Source organism: Oncorhynchus clarkii, chromosome 17, assembly GCF_045791955.1.
Source record: "Oncorhynchus clarkii lewisi isolate Uvic-CL-2024 chromosome 17, UVic_Ocla_1.0, whole genome shotgun sequence".
NCBI lineage: Eukaryota > Metazoa > Chordata > Actinopteri > Salmoniformes > Salmonidae > Oncorhynchus > Oncorhynchus clarkii.
The window spans coordinates 68,849,366-68,866,924 of record NC_092163.1 but is presented as its reverse complement, the minus strand read 5'-3'; the positions used below and the strand labels follow the sequence as shown (position 1 = coordinate 68,866,924).

General features: G+C 43.1%; 1 protein-coding gene across 1 annotated transcript; it reads left to right on the top strand.

The window, feature by feature from the left end:
* LOC139371323 (probable glutamate receptor) lies at positions 1-5,186 on the top strand. The gene is made up of 9 exons (XM_071111646.1): positions 1-82; positions 1,800-1,831; positions 1,959-2,138; positions 2,325-2,548; positions 2,661-2,758; positions 2,884-3,101; positions 3,263-3,482; positions 3,672-3,916; positions 4,034-5,186. Exons 1-9 carry the CDS (start codon positions 13-15, stop codon positions 4,133-4,135), a joined length of 1,389 nt encoding a protein of 462 aa, XP_070967747.1. The 5' UTR covers positions 1-12; the 3' UTR covers positions 4,136-5,186.
* Positions 5,187-17,559: the final 12,373 nt, after the last annotated feature.

Here is a 17,559-nt window from a genome sequence, read left to right as displayed (position 1 = left end):
AAAGGTGAAACCATGAGGGTGCTGGAGGGTGTTGTAGTGTGCACGGTGGTGCTTCTACTGTCCCTAGGGAGCTGTGCTGCAGGTAATGCAATGTTTAACATACATCCTACTGTGCTTAGAAACCCAGTGAGTGGTTTGCCTGTTTGTCTTTCACTTAAGCAAACAAAATTGTGTAAAACAGGAATCTTGACATGCATGGGATTCACCGTAACCTTGTCCCAGATGTGTTTGTGCTCTTCCCAATGCTGTTATTGTCTGGCGTTACAGGAAAAACATTCTATTGTTAATAACCTCTAAAGAGCTGGAGCAGAACATTGCAGATTTGTTTGGTATGACAATGAGTGACAAGGAGTTGGCAATCAGGGGCAGACAGCGATTTGGGGGCCCATTTCAAAATTCTGTTGATGGGCCCCCTAACACCCAAAGGAGACATTTCCCCCATAAATGTACTGCTAGATTATTATTATCCCACAATTAAAAATTAAATGTATAGGGCCTATAAAGATGTTGAGTGAGTGGCTCACTGACATTTGTGTGAAAAATATATAACTAAAATAGTCCACAATCAGTCAGTGTGGGCACCTTGGGCAGCTGGGGTCCATTTAATTTGAAACCTATGAAACATAGCTAAGTCCACCTATTGTTAGCATGATGACACAAACAAACTGGGACTCAGGCTAAATTCATGTGAAAATTACATACTGTATCTGTACTTTAGATGTTTTTCTTTAGCCGTTGGACCAGTCGTTGCACTTGTATCCCTGTCTGGTGGCAGTGTGACAGTGGATATGCTCATTTTGATGCCAGACTCCTCATGTCCTCTCTGCTTGACGTGGTATAGTTTCTCAGGCCTTGACGAGTCATAAATGGGGTGACTGTCAGCTGGGCATGGCATCAAAGTGAGGGGCCGCATCCTGTCTGGCACACACACACCATACCCCACTCTGATAGAAAAATAAGAGAGCCAGCTGACATGATCACAAAAATCCTTGTGTTTAAGTGTAGCCAAATAGTGACAGGGCCATTGAGAGCTTGTATGTGTGTCATATTTTGAATAGGAGGAGCTGATGTGTGTGTCAGGATCGCCCTATGGTATTGATGGAGCCCTGAGGCCTTAGTCTGAATCAAGGCTTTTGATACTCTTAGACTGCCCTCCCACCCCATAGTGCCACGGCTTTGTGATGGCTTGAATTAACTCACTAACTGGTTTTTGGCTGTAAATAGATCTTGGGGGTTTTCAACATTTTCAAGAGGGAAAAGAGATTGACCAGATCTCTGGGATGCCGGAAACCAGTGGTGATGAGTAAGAAGGCATCAATGCACCCCCACATTCACCCTCACTATCTGCAAAGGGGTCACTGACTTAGGGTATAAGGCCTAAAGAAGGCCACAACACAAAGAGCTCTTTGATTCCGCCTGCTAAATTTGGAAGGTGCTCCCATTGCACACAGACTGAAAGAAAAACTCAGTGGGACTGGAAAGACGCTTTGGCAATATCTCAATGCCGATGGAGAAGTTCTGCTCAAGCCTGCTGCCGGTTCCCTCTCCTCTGTCTCTTCAATGTGTCAGCATGTACATTGTTGTCCTCATGTGTATATTCCTTTATTAAATTGAAATTATGTATTGATGCATTGATGCTCTTAGAAAGCACTAAAAATGTTCCACTGTTGGAGATGCTGCGAATCCTAATTGATTTAACTAAAGATGTAATTGGACATGTTCAAATACAACTTCATTTGGATGTGGGTGCTCTGAACCAAGATAACCTCTATATTTGACTATCTTTTTTCCCTTATCAGTGCGACCAGACTTGACAATCACTACAATAAAGGTAGTAAGATACGTGTTTCTGACACTATACTTTATTGCCTGAAAGCATTTTATTTTCAAATTCAAGACATTTGCTGCTGTATAAATATGATTACATCAGAATGGTTCCTTTGTGTCCCATCTTTCAGCAAGATCCATACACCATGTCCAAAGGCTCTCAGCTGGAAGGGTACTGCATGGACCTACTGTCTGAACTGGCCAAGAAACTGAGCTTCAAATACAACGTGCACCTGGTGAAAGATGGGTCCTATGGCAGGCAGGATGAGAGTGGGGCCTGGAACGGGATGATCGGTGAGGTGGTGAGAGGGGTGAGTAAAGCTAGCATTTTCATACATAGGTGATTATAATACAAAAACAATTTACTCACACATCTGCTTATGATAGATACTGTACAGATGTGACTATAACCATGTGTGATGTTATTAATGCAGATAAAAAACAAATGTATAATGTGCTAGTCCATAAAATATTAATATATATTCTTGTCCCTGTAGGAGGCAGACCTGGCGATTGCTCCTCTTACCCTTACTGCTGCCCGGGAGAAGGCTGTGGGGATGACCAAACCCTTCATGCAGACAGGCATCAGTATTCTCCTGAGGAAAGACATCTCAGAAGAGGCTGGCTTCTTTGACTTCCTTACCCCCTTCTCAGTAGATACCTGGGTGGGGATCCTCGCTGCGTACCTGGGGACTGCTGTCTGCTTCTGTGTAGTAGCCAGGTGAGTGGTTATTGTGATGAACTTTCGTCAGAAAATACATTTATCGTGTGCCTGACAGGAGCCTTTTACAAGTAGAATTTAAAGACGGTTACACAAAACTCTTTCAACACAGACTCAGCCCATGTGAGTGGAGTCAACCCCAGACTGAGAAAAACAGCTTCACTCTCAGCCACAGTCTGTGGTACACCGCTGGAGCCCTCACTTTACAGGGTAACTAACAGGGATTTAACCAGGCATTTCAACCAATAGCTTACCCACAGCAGTACAACATAAGAGCTTAGGAGGAGCTTGGTGGTTTGATCTTCTGATTTAGTATTCCTTTATCTTATTCTCAGGTACCGGTCCACACCCCAAAGCATTATCAGGACGCATTATCTGCTGCACCTGGTGGTTGTTTGGTCTGGTCCTCTTGGCCTGCTATTTCTCCAACCTCAGCACCTCTCAGGGCTCAGACTCCAATTCACTGATGGTGAAAGGGTTTGAGGACCTGGCCAACCAGCAAGGGATTGAGTATGGGACCCTGTCTGGCTCCTCTACACTTGCCTACTTCAAGGTGAGGCCAGTGTACCCCGCCACACCTGGCCCTCCTATATCCCTCTTTTTCCCATCAAAGGATTAGGCTCACGTGTCAGGGTCTCAGTTCTATCAGTTCTCTCAGCAGCATACTGACTTCCTCTTCCTCTCTGTCCGTGGTTTTTCTTTTCCTTGGTGTAGAACTCTAATAACCCAACCTACCGCAAGATCTATGAGCACATGGAAAGAACCAAGAGTTTTGTGTCGTCAATGGATGAGGGTGTTCGCCGGGCAAAGGAGGGCAACTTTGCCTTCATTGGAGAGTCTGTGTCACTGGACTTGGCGGTGGCACGTCACTGTGAGCTGATCCGTGTCCATGAGGTCATCGGCATGAGAGGGTACAGCATTGCAGGCACCCTGGGTGAGCCATGTAGTCTAGGCCGATAGTGAGATCTCATGCAACACATATTGACTGAAACTTTTAAAAACTGTTCCTATAAATCAAAATAGCAAGGCACCAAGATATTCATGCGATCCACATATTGGCTTATGGCTGATTTTATGACAACAAGCCAGCTGACATGCAAATGGTACTGTTTGTGTCATTCAGGTTCTCCCATGCTGAAGAACCTGAGCGTGGCCATCCTGCAGCTGAGTGAGGCAGGGGAGTTGTCCTACCTGCGCAGTAAGTGGTGGGCCAGCAGCTGCATGGCAGACCCAGCCAAGGCCTCCTCCCTGCAGCCCCACAGCCTGAAGGGCATGTTTCTGGTGCTGGCCCTGGGCCTGGGACTGGGGGTGCTGCTGGCTGTCCTGGAGCTCACCGCCAAGTCCCGGAACGGTGCTGGGGAGCAGAGGGTGAGTTAGTCACTGCTGGTTTAACACTGGAGCATTGTGTGAATATTTCATATGAATGGATTAGCAGATTTCCTGGTCAAGATCTCTCTAAACATCCATACAATTTGCTCCCCACAGAAATCATGTTGCACAGTGTTGTCTGAAGAACTGAGTCAGCGTTTCAGGGGCACCACCACCAATGAGAAGAGAAGTGAGGAAACAGACAAAGAAAAAGCATGAGGAGACACGATAGTATACGATAATATATACAGCCTGACAAAGCAAATGTCTCCATGCAGGTCTTGACATGAGTCATGGCTTGTACACTTATTTTCAATACTATCTACCACAGTGAGACAGAGTGTATCAGAAAGGCTTCCAGACTGTTATATGATATGTTTATTAACAGAGTGATACATAAACAGTGAAGTAAATTAACAATACTACTGAAGTACTATGTTTAAAAATAATTATATGATAGCAGAGCATTTTACTGAGAAAATCAACATGTATATTTACTGTTACAAAACATGTAATGTGTACTGATTTATACATATTTAAGGGGAGTGCAAAAATAGAAATTAAACATGAAGATCCAAGTCAAGTCATCTGTAAATTATGAAAAATTATCAGTTTCAAAGAGTTTACATTTCAGTACTTTTGTTCAGAACAAATACTGAGAACAGATTACTGCTATTAATTGTATGATGCAATACATTTGTTTCAAAGTAGATTATTCATTTACATATTGTAGATACTAAGTAAACCTAACTGTTTTTGTACAATTGGCAGCACACATTATGCGCATTCCTTTTGAAACTATAAAACCGTTAGTTACATTTTTTTGGTTATTATAGAACTCAACATACATAAAAAAGCATTGTCATAGAATGATGTTGATGTAAAAGTTACGGCACACCTTTCAATAAAACCAGTCTAATAATGAATATATGTTCCATTCTGGTTCAATCAGAACTATTTACCACTTGGTAATACATTCTATTTATAATACATGCATCTTAATGCAAAAATCTAAATACACACGTCAAAAAGTAGGTGATTACATTATACTAATAAACTTGTTTGGGCTCCTGTAATGATCCTGCGTGTGTACCTGACAGTACAGATCACGGTGGTACATTTTGTACAAGCATCTAGAATCTAGATATAAGCAAGGTAATGCTATATGTTTAGAGTGTATTTCATATTCCTATGTTTAATCCACTGCTGTGATTCTTGTAATGGCTGACTACTATCACATGGAGTAAATAGAACACATCAAATAACATTATCATTCCAGGTCATCAATCAACATCGATTTTGTACTGTCGAATGATCTGAGCATACAGGTTTCTACTAAACACATTAACATCATTCAAAACAATACATCTTTTTTATTTTTTTTGTGACTCATTCAAAACAATACATCTTTGCTTTATTTTTTTTGTTTTTTTAATTTTACCCCCAGGTTTTTTTCATCCCCAATTTCATGGTATCCAATTGTTGTAGTAGCTACTATCTTGTCTCATTGCTACAACTCCCGTACGGGCTCGGGAGAAACAAACATCTTTCTGGTAAGAAGAGGGGCGGGGGCGTATGCCTCATGGCCAACGTGACATGGTGTGATGAAAGAAACATACAGGAACTCAAATCCTTCTGTTCACCTGATTTAGAATTCCTCACAATCAAATGTAGACCGCATTATCTACCAAGAGAATTCTCTTCGATTATAATCACAGATATATCCCCCCCCAAGCAGACACATCGATGGCTCTGAACGAACTTTATTTAACTCTCTGCAAACTGGAAACGATTTATCCGGAGGCTGCATTCATTGTAGCTGGGGATTTTAACAAGGATAATCTGAAAACAAGACTCCCCAAATTTTATCAGCATATTGATTGCGCAACCAGGGGAGGAAAGACCTTGGATCATTGTTACTCTAACTTCCGCGACGCATATAAGGCCCTGCCCCGCCCCCCTTTCGGAAAAGCTGACCACGACTCCATTTTGTTGATCCCTGCCTACAGACAGAAACTAAAACAAGAGGCTCCCACGCTGAGGTCTGTCCAACGCTGGTCCGACCAAGCTGACTCCACACTCCAAGACTGCTTCCATCACGTGGACTGGGAGATGTTTCGTATTGCGTCAGATAACAACATTGACGAATACGCTGATTCGGTGTGCGAGTTCATTAGAACGTGCGTTGAAGATGTTGTTCCCATAGCAACGATTAAAACATTCCCTAACCAGAAACCGTGGATTGATGGCAGCATTCGTGTGAAACTGAAAGCGCAAACCACTGCTTTTAATCAGGGCAAGGTGTCTGGTAACATGACATGCGTCCTCCGATGGTATGGCAACTGCACCGCCCTCAACCGTAAGGCTCTCCAGAGGGTAGTGAGGTCTGCACAACGCATCACCGGGGGCAAACTACCTGCCCTCCAGGACACCTACACCACCCGATGTCACAGGAAGGCCATAAAGATCATCAAGGACATCAACCACCCGAGCCACTGCCTGTTCACCCCGCTATCATCCAGAAGGCGAGGTCAGTACACAACCCAACCAGCCGTACTGCTTCTTAACACAGCGCGCATCCAACCCGGAAGCCAGCCGCACCAATGTGTCGGAGGCTACACCGTGCCCCTGGCAACCTTGGCTAGCACGCACTGCGCCCGGCCCGCCACAGGAGTCGCTGGTGCGCGATGAGACAAGGAGATCCCTACCGACCAATCCCTCCCTAACCCGGACGATGCTAGGCCAATTGTGCGTCGCCCCACAGACCTCCCGGTCGCGGCCGGTTACGACAGAGCCTGGGCGCGAACCCAGGGACTCTGATGGCACAGCTGGCGCTGCAGTACAGCGCCCTTAACCACTGCGCCACCCGGGAGGCCCAAAACAATACATCTTTAACACTGGCATGCTCTCCAGCTGTGATACAATAAGACAATCTAATAAGATTCACTCTTACCGTCAAAAAAAGAGTGGCGAACTACAGCGGATCTCCCTTATCTTCTGGTTGAAGAGAGAGTTTGTCTGGCTCTACAGGGTGCCCACTTCTCTCTGCTCACCAACTGGCACACAGGAGGACAAGAGCTCCAAACTCAGAATGTCTATACTGCCACCACTGCTGGAGTTACTGTCAGATAGGCATTGGGTACAGGCTTCACCTGGTGGCCATAACTGCCATGGTTCTGGGGGGGGGGGGGGGGGGGGATTCGGAGGCTGCCAGTGCACAGCAGCCTCCTACAATGTGATTTTCTGGATTTTTTTTCCTCATTTTGTCTGTCGTAGTTGAAGTGTACCTATGATGAAAATTACAGGCCTCTCTCATCTTTTTAAGTGGGAGAACTTGCACAATTGGTGGCTGACTAAATACTTTTTTTGCCCCACTGTATGTAAGAGTGCTGTTCATTGACTACAGCTCAGAATTCAACTCAGAATTCAACACCATAGTACACTCCAAGCTCATCATCAAGCTGGAGGCCCTGTGTCTCAACCCCACCCTGTGCAACTGGGTCCTGGACATTCTGACAGGCCGCCCCCAGGTGGTGAAGGTAGGAAACAACATCTCCACTTTGCTGACCCTCAACACTGGGGCCCCACAAGGGTGCATGCTCAGCCCCCTCCTGTACTCCCTGTTCACCCATAACTGCGTGGCCATGCACGCCTCCAACTCAATCATCAAGTTTGCAAACGACACAACAGTAATGAGCTTGATTACCAACGACGACAAGACAGCCTACAGGGAGAAGGTGAGGGCCCTCGGAGTGTGGTGTCAGGAAAACAACCTCTCACTCAACGTCAACAAAACAAAAAAGATGATCGTGGACTTCAGGAAACAGCAGAGGGAGCACCCCCCTATCCACATTGAAGTGACAGCAGTGAAGAAGGTGGAAAGTTAAGTTCCTCGGCGTACCCATCACAGACAAACTGAATTGGTCCACTCACACAGACAGTGTGGTGAAGGAGCAACAGCGCCTCTTCAACCTCAGGAGGCTGAAGAAATTTGGCTTGTTACCCAAAACCCTGACAAACTTTTACAGATGCACAATTGAGAGCATCCTGTCGGGCTGTATCACAGCCTGGTACAGCAACTGCACCGCCCTCAAATGCAAGGCTCTCCAGAGGGTGGTGTGGTCTTCACAACGCATCACCGGGGGCAAACTACTTGCCCTCCATGACACCTACAGCACCTGATGTCACAAGACGGCCAAAAAGATCATCAAGGATATGAACCACCCGAGCTACTGTCTGTTCACACTGCTACTATCCAGAAGGCAATGTCAGTACAGGTGCATCAAAGCTGGGACCGGGAGACTGAAAAACAGCTTATATCTCAAGGCCATCAAACTCAGAGAGGCTGCTGCCTACATTGAGACCCAATCAATGGCATCAAGAACCCTGCAATGGCACAGGGAAAGAACAAGACGATTAACTTCAATTGCATTTCCACAAAATTTTACGTGCTTTTCATTCAACAGAAATGTAATAGAACATCAAAATGCTTACTTGAATGAGCATCTTGTTAAAATAAAAAACAGAAAATAAATAGTTGAAATAGATCCCTTTCCTGCAGTCAAATTATCTAATTGCCTCATGAGTGGAATGTTATTAATATTTGTTATAAATTCATAATTAATAAACATAAATTGTCTAAACGCCAAAAATCCAGTGTCTATCAAACAGTTTTGTTATACAGTATTTCAGTCTTCTGTTATGTACTGTATATAAAGTGTAATATTGGGATGCAAACTTAAAATGGAATACATTTCAACTCTTTATCTGACATGGTAGAGGTGTCTATATTTTTTAAGCCCATAACCATGTGTGTGTGATATATACTTTTGTTTCAATGTAAATTTGTTTAAGACTATCACACACCGTGTGACCCTGATTTAGCCCTCTGCATTGAAAGGTTGGTCAGGTCAATGCTCAACATTATCCTCCAACACCCTTGTCTGCTGCTTACAGCAATCAATAGGCAGACCAATAATCTCCACCTCTACAAAAGGAGAAATAATCTACAAAAAAAGGAAGAACCATCTTCACATACAACACACGAGTGACAAGACTAAATGCCTTGTAGTATCCTTGGGCTCCAGTGTGGCACAGTGGTCTAAGGCACTGCATTTCAGCACTAGAGGTGTCACTACAGATACCTGTGGGGGTTAATTTCTGTATTACCAAATGAGGAGAGTTAAGTTTAACACACGAGTGAGAGTTATACTTACACTACATCTTTAATAATAAGAGCTTTGCAATAGCAATGACTTTCAATGATGCACCATTTCTAATGAACCATTGAAAGTGACAACACAATGACTACTGAGATCTTTTATATTAAAGATATCCCCCCCCCCCCCCCCCCACCAGTCAACATAACAAACCACAGATAATAGGAACAGTTCACAAAGGAAGACTTTATAAATGGAAAGGGGTATCCCGTAGCCAGATAACATTTGCTATAAATGATCGTTCAGTTTGGTCCATACAATGAGGTTCTATTTTTGTTCCTGGTACTTCATAGCACAAAAACACCAACTCATCCAATGGCATAACTAAATTTTCAACTCTAGATACTCCCTTCTCAAGTAAAACCCCTTCTTGACCCCACTCCTGGACAAGCTCACTGAGGGGAGTGAGCCTCTAGGTCACACACTATCCCAGGATAAGTGCAACATCAGAGAGGACATACAAGGGTTCCAGACACTGCCATACACCTCCCCCCAATGCCAAAGGAGGGAGTGACTGGCGCACAGACATTGTGGAGATAATTAATTGGTTCCCCATTAATCACGCCATCCCTTCACATGGTTTAAGAAATAGGTAAAGACACATTCACATATGAAGACAACGTTCCATCCTGTCCTCTTCCCTTTCTGATGTTCTGCATAGCACCAGAGACATGTAAAAGACAAGCCTGACCTCTCCCCTCTCTGGGCCCCAAGTGACTGAGCCCCAGCTGAGGGAAGAAGTGCAACTGCCAACACCAGAGTCCAAAGGGAGATATTCCACTAACAAGTATATCACATAAGCATATTATGCAGATGAGAGATCTTAATTATCTATGTTACCCAACTAGTTCTGATTCATCCACCACAACCCTTGTTTAAATCCAGGCTGTATCACAACTGGCTGTGATTGGGAGTCCCATAGGATGGTGCACAATTGGTGTAGGCCGTCATTTTAAATAATAATTTGTTCTTAACTGACTTGCCTAGTTAAATAAAGGTCCAATAAAAAAATGTTACATTTTTTTTTATTAAAGAGGTCAATTGAGGTTGTCAGATATGTCTCACCTCCCCTCAGTCCACCAGCAGCTGCTGCCCACTGATGATCTTCAGCACCAGCTGAGTCTTTTGTCCTGGCAGAGGGTCCTCCACTGTAGGGTTAAAGAAACCTGGGCAACACAGAAGGTAACATTCAGCCAGCAAACCCTTAGCTCAAGAAACAACTGCTGTATATTTCTAGTGTTAAACTTTATAATCAGTTTGGTCATATGCTTTAATTAAGCGATAAGGCACGAGGTGTGGTATATGGCCAATATACCACAGCTAAGGACTGTTCTTTGCACGACGCAACACAGAGTGCCTGGATACAGCACTTAGCTGTGGTACATTGGCCATATATCACAAACCCCGGAGGTGGCTTATTGCTATTCTAAACTGGTTACCAACGTAATTAAAACAGTAACTTTTTTGTTGTTGTCATACCCGTGGTATATGGCCTGATACACCACGGCTGTCAGCCAATCAAAATGTACAATGTACAATTATAAACTGGGTGGTTCGAGCCCTGAATGTTGATTGGCTGAAAGCCGTGGTATATCAGACCGTATACCATGTGTATGACAACAACAAAAAAGTTACTGTTTTAATTACGTTGGTAACCAGTTTAGAATAGCAATAAGGCTCCTCAGGGGTTTGTGGTATTTAAGTGATAATGCCCTCGAAGCCGGTGTTTAGAGGATAAATTGGCAAACCGTGCCAATATATCCTCCAAACAGCAGCTTCGAGGGCATTATCACTTTTATACAACAGGTTAAGAACATATTCAAATAATTATTGACAGATTTGAATTAAAAACATTATTCTGATGAATTTATTCATACTATTTCATCCTTCCACAAGACATAGTCCCGAAACAAATCTTGGGTTGCTACCCAAGCCGGCTGGTCGTTTGTTCTATTGGTTTGTTTGCCAGAGATGCGACCCAGACGTTCAGTCTTTTTGTTCTGTATCTATGGAGTCCCAGTCGTTTGTTCTAAATGTTCCATTGTCGTACTGGCTGGCAACGTTCTTATTCCTTGCTTGCCAGCTAGCCAACCACGGCTAACTTACAGTCACGTCAAACAGTGCAGACAGAATAACAACAGTAGCTGCATTTGTTTAAGCTGTTTTCTAGTGACATTTATTTGGATACATCCATAACAATGAGCTAATAAGGCAGAGCCCCATCTGTTTTGAGCCCCACATAAAAAACTTTAAAAAAAAAACGTTTTTGGGGGGTGACTTGCCTGTTTTGCATGTTATTTTGGCATTAATAATACGTGTCACATATCAGTTCGCAAACAATGTATAAAAAAAATATAGCATTGACTTAATAAAGCCGCATACAAACATGGTCTCTGACTGAGCAATCTTGGTGTCAGCTATATAAAAACTGCATCGTCTGAAAAGGCTAGACTCAGCCTAACAGTCAGTCAAGACTGGTGGGCTGACGGTCTCATTATTGCAATAATTAATCGATATTAAATAAAGATGAATGTTTGAAGAAATGACCAAGACCAAGTCTCTCTCAGTACTGAATATCCACGACACGTTGCACCGGGATTAGCTCAGTGTTCTGTCACTCATGGAGACACTACGTCACCGCCAAGTCTAAGGGTAGAGATAGAACATTCTAGCCCCTTGGGTGCTGCCATAGAGTTACATTAGAAGTGCCCATCCAAGAAGGCTCAAGGTCATGGGCCACAGATACAGTGGGGCAAAAAAGTATTTAGTCAGCCACCAATTGTGCAAGTTCTCCCACTTAAAAAGATAAGAGAGGCCTGTAATTTTCATCATAGGTACACTTCAACTATGACAGACACAATGAGAAACAAAAATCCAGAAAATCACATTGTAGGATTTTAATGAATTTATTTGCAAATTATGGTGGAAAATAAGTATTTGGTCACCTACAAACAAGCAAGATTTCTGGCTCTCACAGACCTGTAACTTCTTCTTTAAGAGGCTCCTCTGTCCTCCACTCGTTACCTGCATTAATGGCACCTGTTTGAACTTGTTATCAGTATAAAAGACACCTGTCCACAACCTCAAACAGTCACACACCAAACTCCACTATGGCCAAGACCAAAGAGCTGTCAAAGGACACCAGAAACAACATTGTAGACCTGCACCAGGCTGGGAAGACTGAATCTGCAATAGGTAAGCAGCTTGGTTTGAAGAAATCAACTGTGGGAGCAATTATTAGGAAATGGAAGACATACAAGACCACTGATGATCTCCCTCGATCTGGGGCTCCACGCAAGATCTCACCCCGTGGGGTCAAGATGATCACAAGAACGGTGAGCAAAAATCCCAGAATCACATGAGGGGACCTAGTGAATGACCTGCAGAGAGCTGGGACCATAGGAACAAAGCCTACCATCAGTAACACACTACGCCGCCAGGGACTCAAATCCTGCAGTGCCAGACGTGTCCCCCTGCTTAAGCCAGTACATGTCCAGGCCCGTCTGAAGTTTGCTAGAGAGCATTTGGATGATCCAGAAGAAGATTGGGAGAATGTCATATGGTCAGATGAAACCAAAATATAACTTTTTGGTAAGAACTCAACTCGTCGTGTTTGGAGGACAAAGAATGCTGAGTTGCATCCAAAGAACACCATACCTACTGTGAAGCATGGGGGTGGAAACATCCTGCTTTGGGGATGTTTTTCTGCAAAGGGACTAGGAAGACATCCGTGTAAAGGAAAGAATGAATTGGGCCATGTATCGTGAGATTTTGAGTGAAAACCTCCTTCCATCAGCAAGGGCATTGAAGATGAAACGTGGCTGGGTCTTTCAGCATGACAATGATCCAAACACACCGTCCGGGCAACGAAGGAGTGGCTTCTTAAGAAGCATTTCAAGGTCGTGGAGTGGCCTAGCCAGTCTCCAGATCTCAACCCCATAGAAAATCTTTGGAGGGAGTTGAAAGTCCGTGTTGCCCAGCAACAGCCCCAAAACATCACTGCTCTAGAGGAGATCTGCATGGAGGAATGGGCCAAAATACCAGCAACAGTGTGTGAAAACCTTGTGAAGACTTACAGAAAACATTTGACCTCTGTCATTGCCAACAAAGGGTATATAACAAAGTATTGAGATAAACTTTTGTTATTGACCAAATACTTATTTTCCACCATAATTTGCTAATAAATTCATTAAAAAATCCTACAATGTGAATTTCTGGATTTTTTCCCCTCATTTTGTCTGTCATAGTTGAAGTGTACCTATGATGAAAATTACAGGCCTCTCTTATCTTTTTAAGTGGGAGAACTTGCACAATTGGTGGCTGACTAAATACTTTTTTGCCCCACTGTACAATGACGTCAAATCACAATATATATACAGTAGCTTTGATTGAACTGATCATGTCAACATTATACTTTTAAAATCTTAGCTAGCAGTCATCATCATGAATCAAGTTGACAATCTACTGGCAAATCCTTTTTAATTCTTGTCATATGTAGAGAAATAATGAGAAATTATAGATAAAATGTATCGGTGCTCTTTGCCATTGGACATAAACATTTATTTGGAAGGAATCAGTGACATTGGCTAACTGCAAGCATTGCAAAGCAATCACTAGCCTGCTATTCAGTAGAGTGGCTTTGTGGCCTCAAATCTGGGATTAAGGGGCTCTTTTACAAGTTTAGAATTATAAACATTCAACATTGGGAAAACTATCAATGAAAAATGATTTGTGCCGCGCTCAAAACAACTATTAACTCGGAACTGCAAAAACTTGAATTCAGTGAGTTCAAGACAACTGGGAAGTCGGGAATAAATGAGCTCTGACTAATAATTTGGTCTATTTAACCCTCTTAATTTCGCCTACTGTTCTGACTTGGTGGTGCACATGTAGCCTATAACCTGTTTTAGAGAAAAGTAATCAAATATTGTAAGAGCTTTCATTGTATGCCCGCTTTATTTATCCTACGGTTCTGACTTGGTGTACAGGGAGAACACTGTAAAAAAGTGCTAAACAAATAGTTATATAGACTACTTCCGTCCTAGCTCGCTCATTAATGTTTAATGTTTTAATCGAAATTACAGATTGCCTCTCATCTGCTTGTCATCTCCTTATGCCGTAGTTTGTACATCTCATCTCAAGCAAGTCAGCCATATCAGCTGTGTTTTTTTAAAATGCAGTAAATGAGGCTGAATGAACTGCTTCACTGCCAGCCAAGGCTCCGCTGACAGCCAGGTGTAGCAGTGGTAAGATGTTGGGACTGTTGTTGGGACAGCTTTATCTAGGCCCTAACATTTTGTGGGTACCGTTTGTCACAGTTATAGTGCAATTCATGTATTGTTTAGTGTTCTTTTGTGTAGTGGCTTTGCTGGAATGCATCCCACTTCTTTTTTGCCCCACCAAGATTTACCTGCTAAAAATCGCCACTGGTCAGGATACTGTTGTTCAGAGGAGCTAGCCAACAACACAGCTAACACAATAACTTCAAACGGAAGCTGACAAGACTGCAAACTAGCTGCACTTCGTTTTGTTTTACCTTTTTTCAATTGACATTTCTTTGTATATATCCATAAAAATTATGCCAGTTGATTCATGATTTCGACTGTCTGAGAAATGCTGCCTGCCTCTCTCTCTCGTTGTCACATCCTGATCTGTTTCACCTGTCTTTGTGAGTGTCTCCACCACCCTCCAGGTGTTACCCATCTTCCCCATTATCCCCTGTGTATTCATACCTGTGTTCTCTGTTTGTCTGTTGCCAGTTTGTTTTGTTTCATCAAGCCTACCAGCGTTTTCCCCTCTGTTCCTGCCTCTTGATTGTTCCCGTTTTCCCGGTGTTGACCTTTTCTGCCTGCCCTGACCCTGATCCTGCCTGCCGTCCTTTGCCCAACCTATCTGGATTACTGACCCTTGCCTGCCCTTGACCTGTCTTTTGCCTGCCCCTGTTGGATTAATAAACTGTTACTTCGACGTTGTCTGCATCTGAAACGTGATACTCGTCCCGACCCCTACATGTTCATTACTATGGGACAGCTGGAGATCGATTTTGAATATTAAAACAATATTGCAAATGTCAGAGAGACAGACAGCAAGGTTGATACAAATCTCTGCTGATGAAAAGTAAATGTTAGGTTAAAAGAAATGTGAGATAATGTCTAGATGCTTTTTATAATGGAGATCTTTCTAATCAGATGGAACAGAGTAAATAGGCATTTTAACATCATAGATTTAGCCGGTGGTAACTTGTGGAATAGACCATGGCTGGAATCGTTTTTAACCAATCAGCATGCAGGATTAGACCCACCAGTTGTACAAATGGCCAATATACCACGGCTAAGGGCTGTATCTAGGAACTCTGCTTTACATTGTGCCTAAGAACAGCCCTTAGCCATGGTATATTGGCCATATACCACACCCCCTTTGGCCTTATTGCGTAACTATATGGCCTCAACTATACAGCTAGTGGCAGCTACCCGTGTTTTCTAATAGTACCCACTTCTATTTATGCACCTGGGCTTCAGCAAGTATCCACATTTGCCATTGTTTGAGAACTTGGCTCTGTTCAGTTCAAGCATGCATCCCTCTGTCTGGTAATTCAGTGCAACTGAAAATATAAGATAAACCACAGGAAATACATTTTGGAGTATGAACAAGGCAGTGCGTTTAGATGTTTGCCTCTGTGTTGGTTAACATCAGCATTTGCTCATACAGTACAGAGCTTTCTGTCCCTGTACTGAACTTCTGTGCCCTAAAAGAAAAGCATTTGGGCCCACCATTACAACAACAAAAAAGTTTCACGTGAAATAGCTTTCACATGTTGAGCTTAAATTTACATGTGAAACCATATTTTCACATGTATTAAATTTAGAGTTCACATGTTAACCCCACCCTTTCACACGTAAGGTGAAAACAAGTTTTTCTCCTTATGTGAATGGTAGTTTCACGTGAAAAACTTTCTCATGTGAAAATGTCATGTTCATTTGTGGAATTGCAAGTTCACAAGAGCATTAGTGAGGTTGAGCACTAATGTTGGGCGATTAGGCCTGGCTCGCAGTCAGCGTTCCAATTCATCCCAAAGGTGTTCGATGGGGTTGAGGTCAGGGCTCTTTGCAGGCCAGACAAGTTCTTCCACACCGATCTCGAGAAACCATTTCTGTATGGACCTCGCTTTGTGCACGGGACATTGTCATGCTGAAACAGGAAAGGGCCTTCCCCGAACTGTTACCACAAAGTTGGAAGCAGAGACTCGTCTAGAATTTCATTGTATGCCGTAGTGTTAAGATTTCTCTTCACTGGAACTATGTGGTCTAGCACGAACCATGAAAAACAGCCCCAGACCATTATTCCTCCTCCACCAAACTATGCATTCAGCCAGGTAGTGTTCTCCTGGCATCTGCCAAAACCAGGTTTGTCTGTCTGACTGCCAAATTGTGAAGCGTGATTCATCACTCCAAAGAACACGTTTCCACTGCTCCAGAGTCCAATAGTGGCGAGCCTTACAGCACTCCAGCCGACGCTTGGATCTTAGGCTTGTGTGCGGCTGTTCGGCCATGGAAACCCATTTCATGAAGCTCCCGATGAACAGTTCTTGTACTGACGTTGCTTCCAGAGGCAGTTTGGAACTCAGTAGTGAGTGTTGCAACTGAGGACATATAGTTTTTACACGCTTCAGCAGTCCCGTTCTGTGACCTACCACTTTGTGGCTTAGCCGTTGTTTCTCCTAGAAGTTTCCACTTTACTATAATAGCACTTACAGTTGACTGCAGCAGCTCTAGCAGGGAAGAAGTTTAATGAACTGACTTGTTTCAAAGGTGGCATCCAATGACAATGCCACATTGAAAGTCTGTGAGCTATTCAGCAAGCCCATTCTATTTTTTATTTTATTAACCTTCATTTAACTAGGCAAGTCAGTTAAGAACAAATTCTTATTTACGATGACAGCCTACTGGGGAACAGTGGGTTAACTGCCTTGTTCAGGGGCAGAAGGACATATTTTTACCTTGTCACCTCAGGGATTTGTTCTAGCAACCATTTGGTTACTGGCCCAATGCTCTAACCACTAGGCTACCTGCCACCCCTATTGCCAATGTTTGTCTATGGAGATTGCATGACTGTGTGCTTGATGTTATACACCTGTCAGAAACTAATTTGAAGGGATGTCCACATATCTTTATATATATAGTGTATTAAATTAGCGCTGTCAGTACAATTTTTGAAATTTCAGTGCAACATTTTTTAAATCTAATTTTCGGAATGCGTTCAAAATGCACTGAAAACATCCAACAAAAACTAAAGCTCAGTTTGAGCAAATTATGCTTTTCACTTGAATTTTTTTTTTTTTTTTTAAGGGTATATACAAATGTCAGATCTTAATTTGATCAAATTGTTGCACAGGCACTTTCCTGCAATGCAGGAAATGACAAACAT

Bases quoted from the DNA above. Each gene is read 5' to 3' on its own strand.
- LOC139371323 (XM_071111646.1), top strand. From the start codon at position 13: ATGAGGGTGCTGGAGGGTGTTGTAGTGTGCACGGTGGTGCTTCTACTG. The intron at 1,832-1,958 runs GTAGTAAGATAC...CCCATCTTTCAG, and splicing joins TGACAATCACTACAATAAAG to CAAGATCCATACACCATGTC. The intron at 2,759-2,883 runs GTAACTAACAGG...TCTTATTCTCAG, and splicing joins TGGAGCCCTCACTTTACAGG to GTACCGGTCCACACCCCAAA.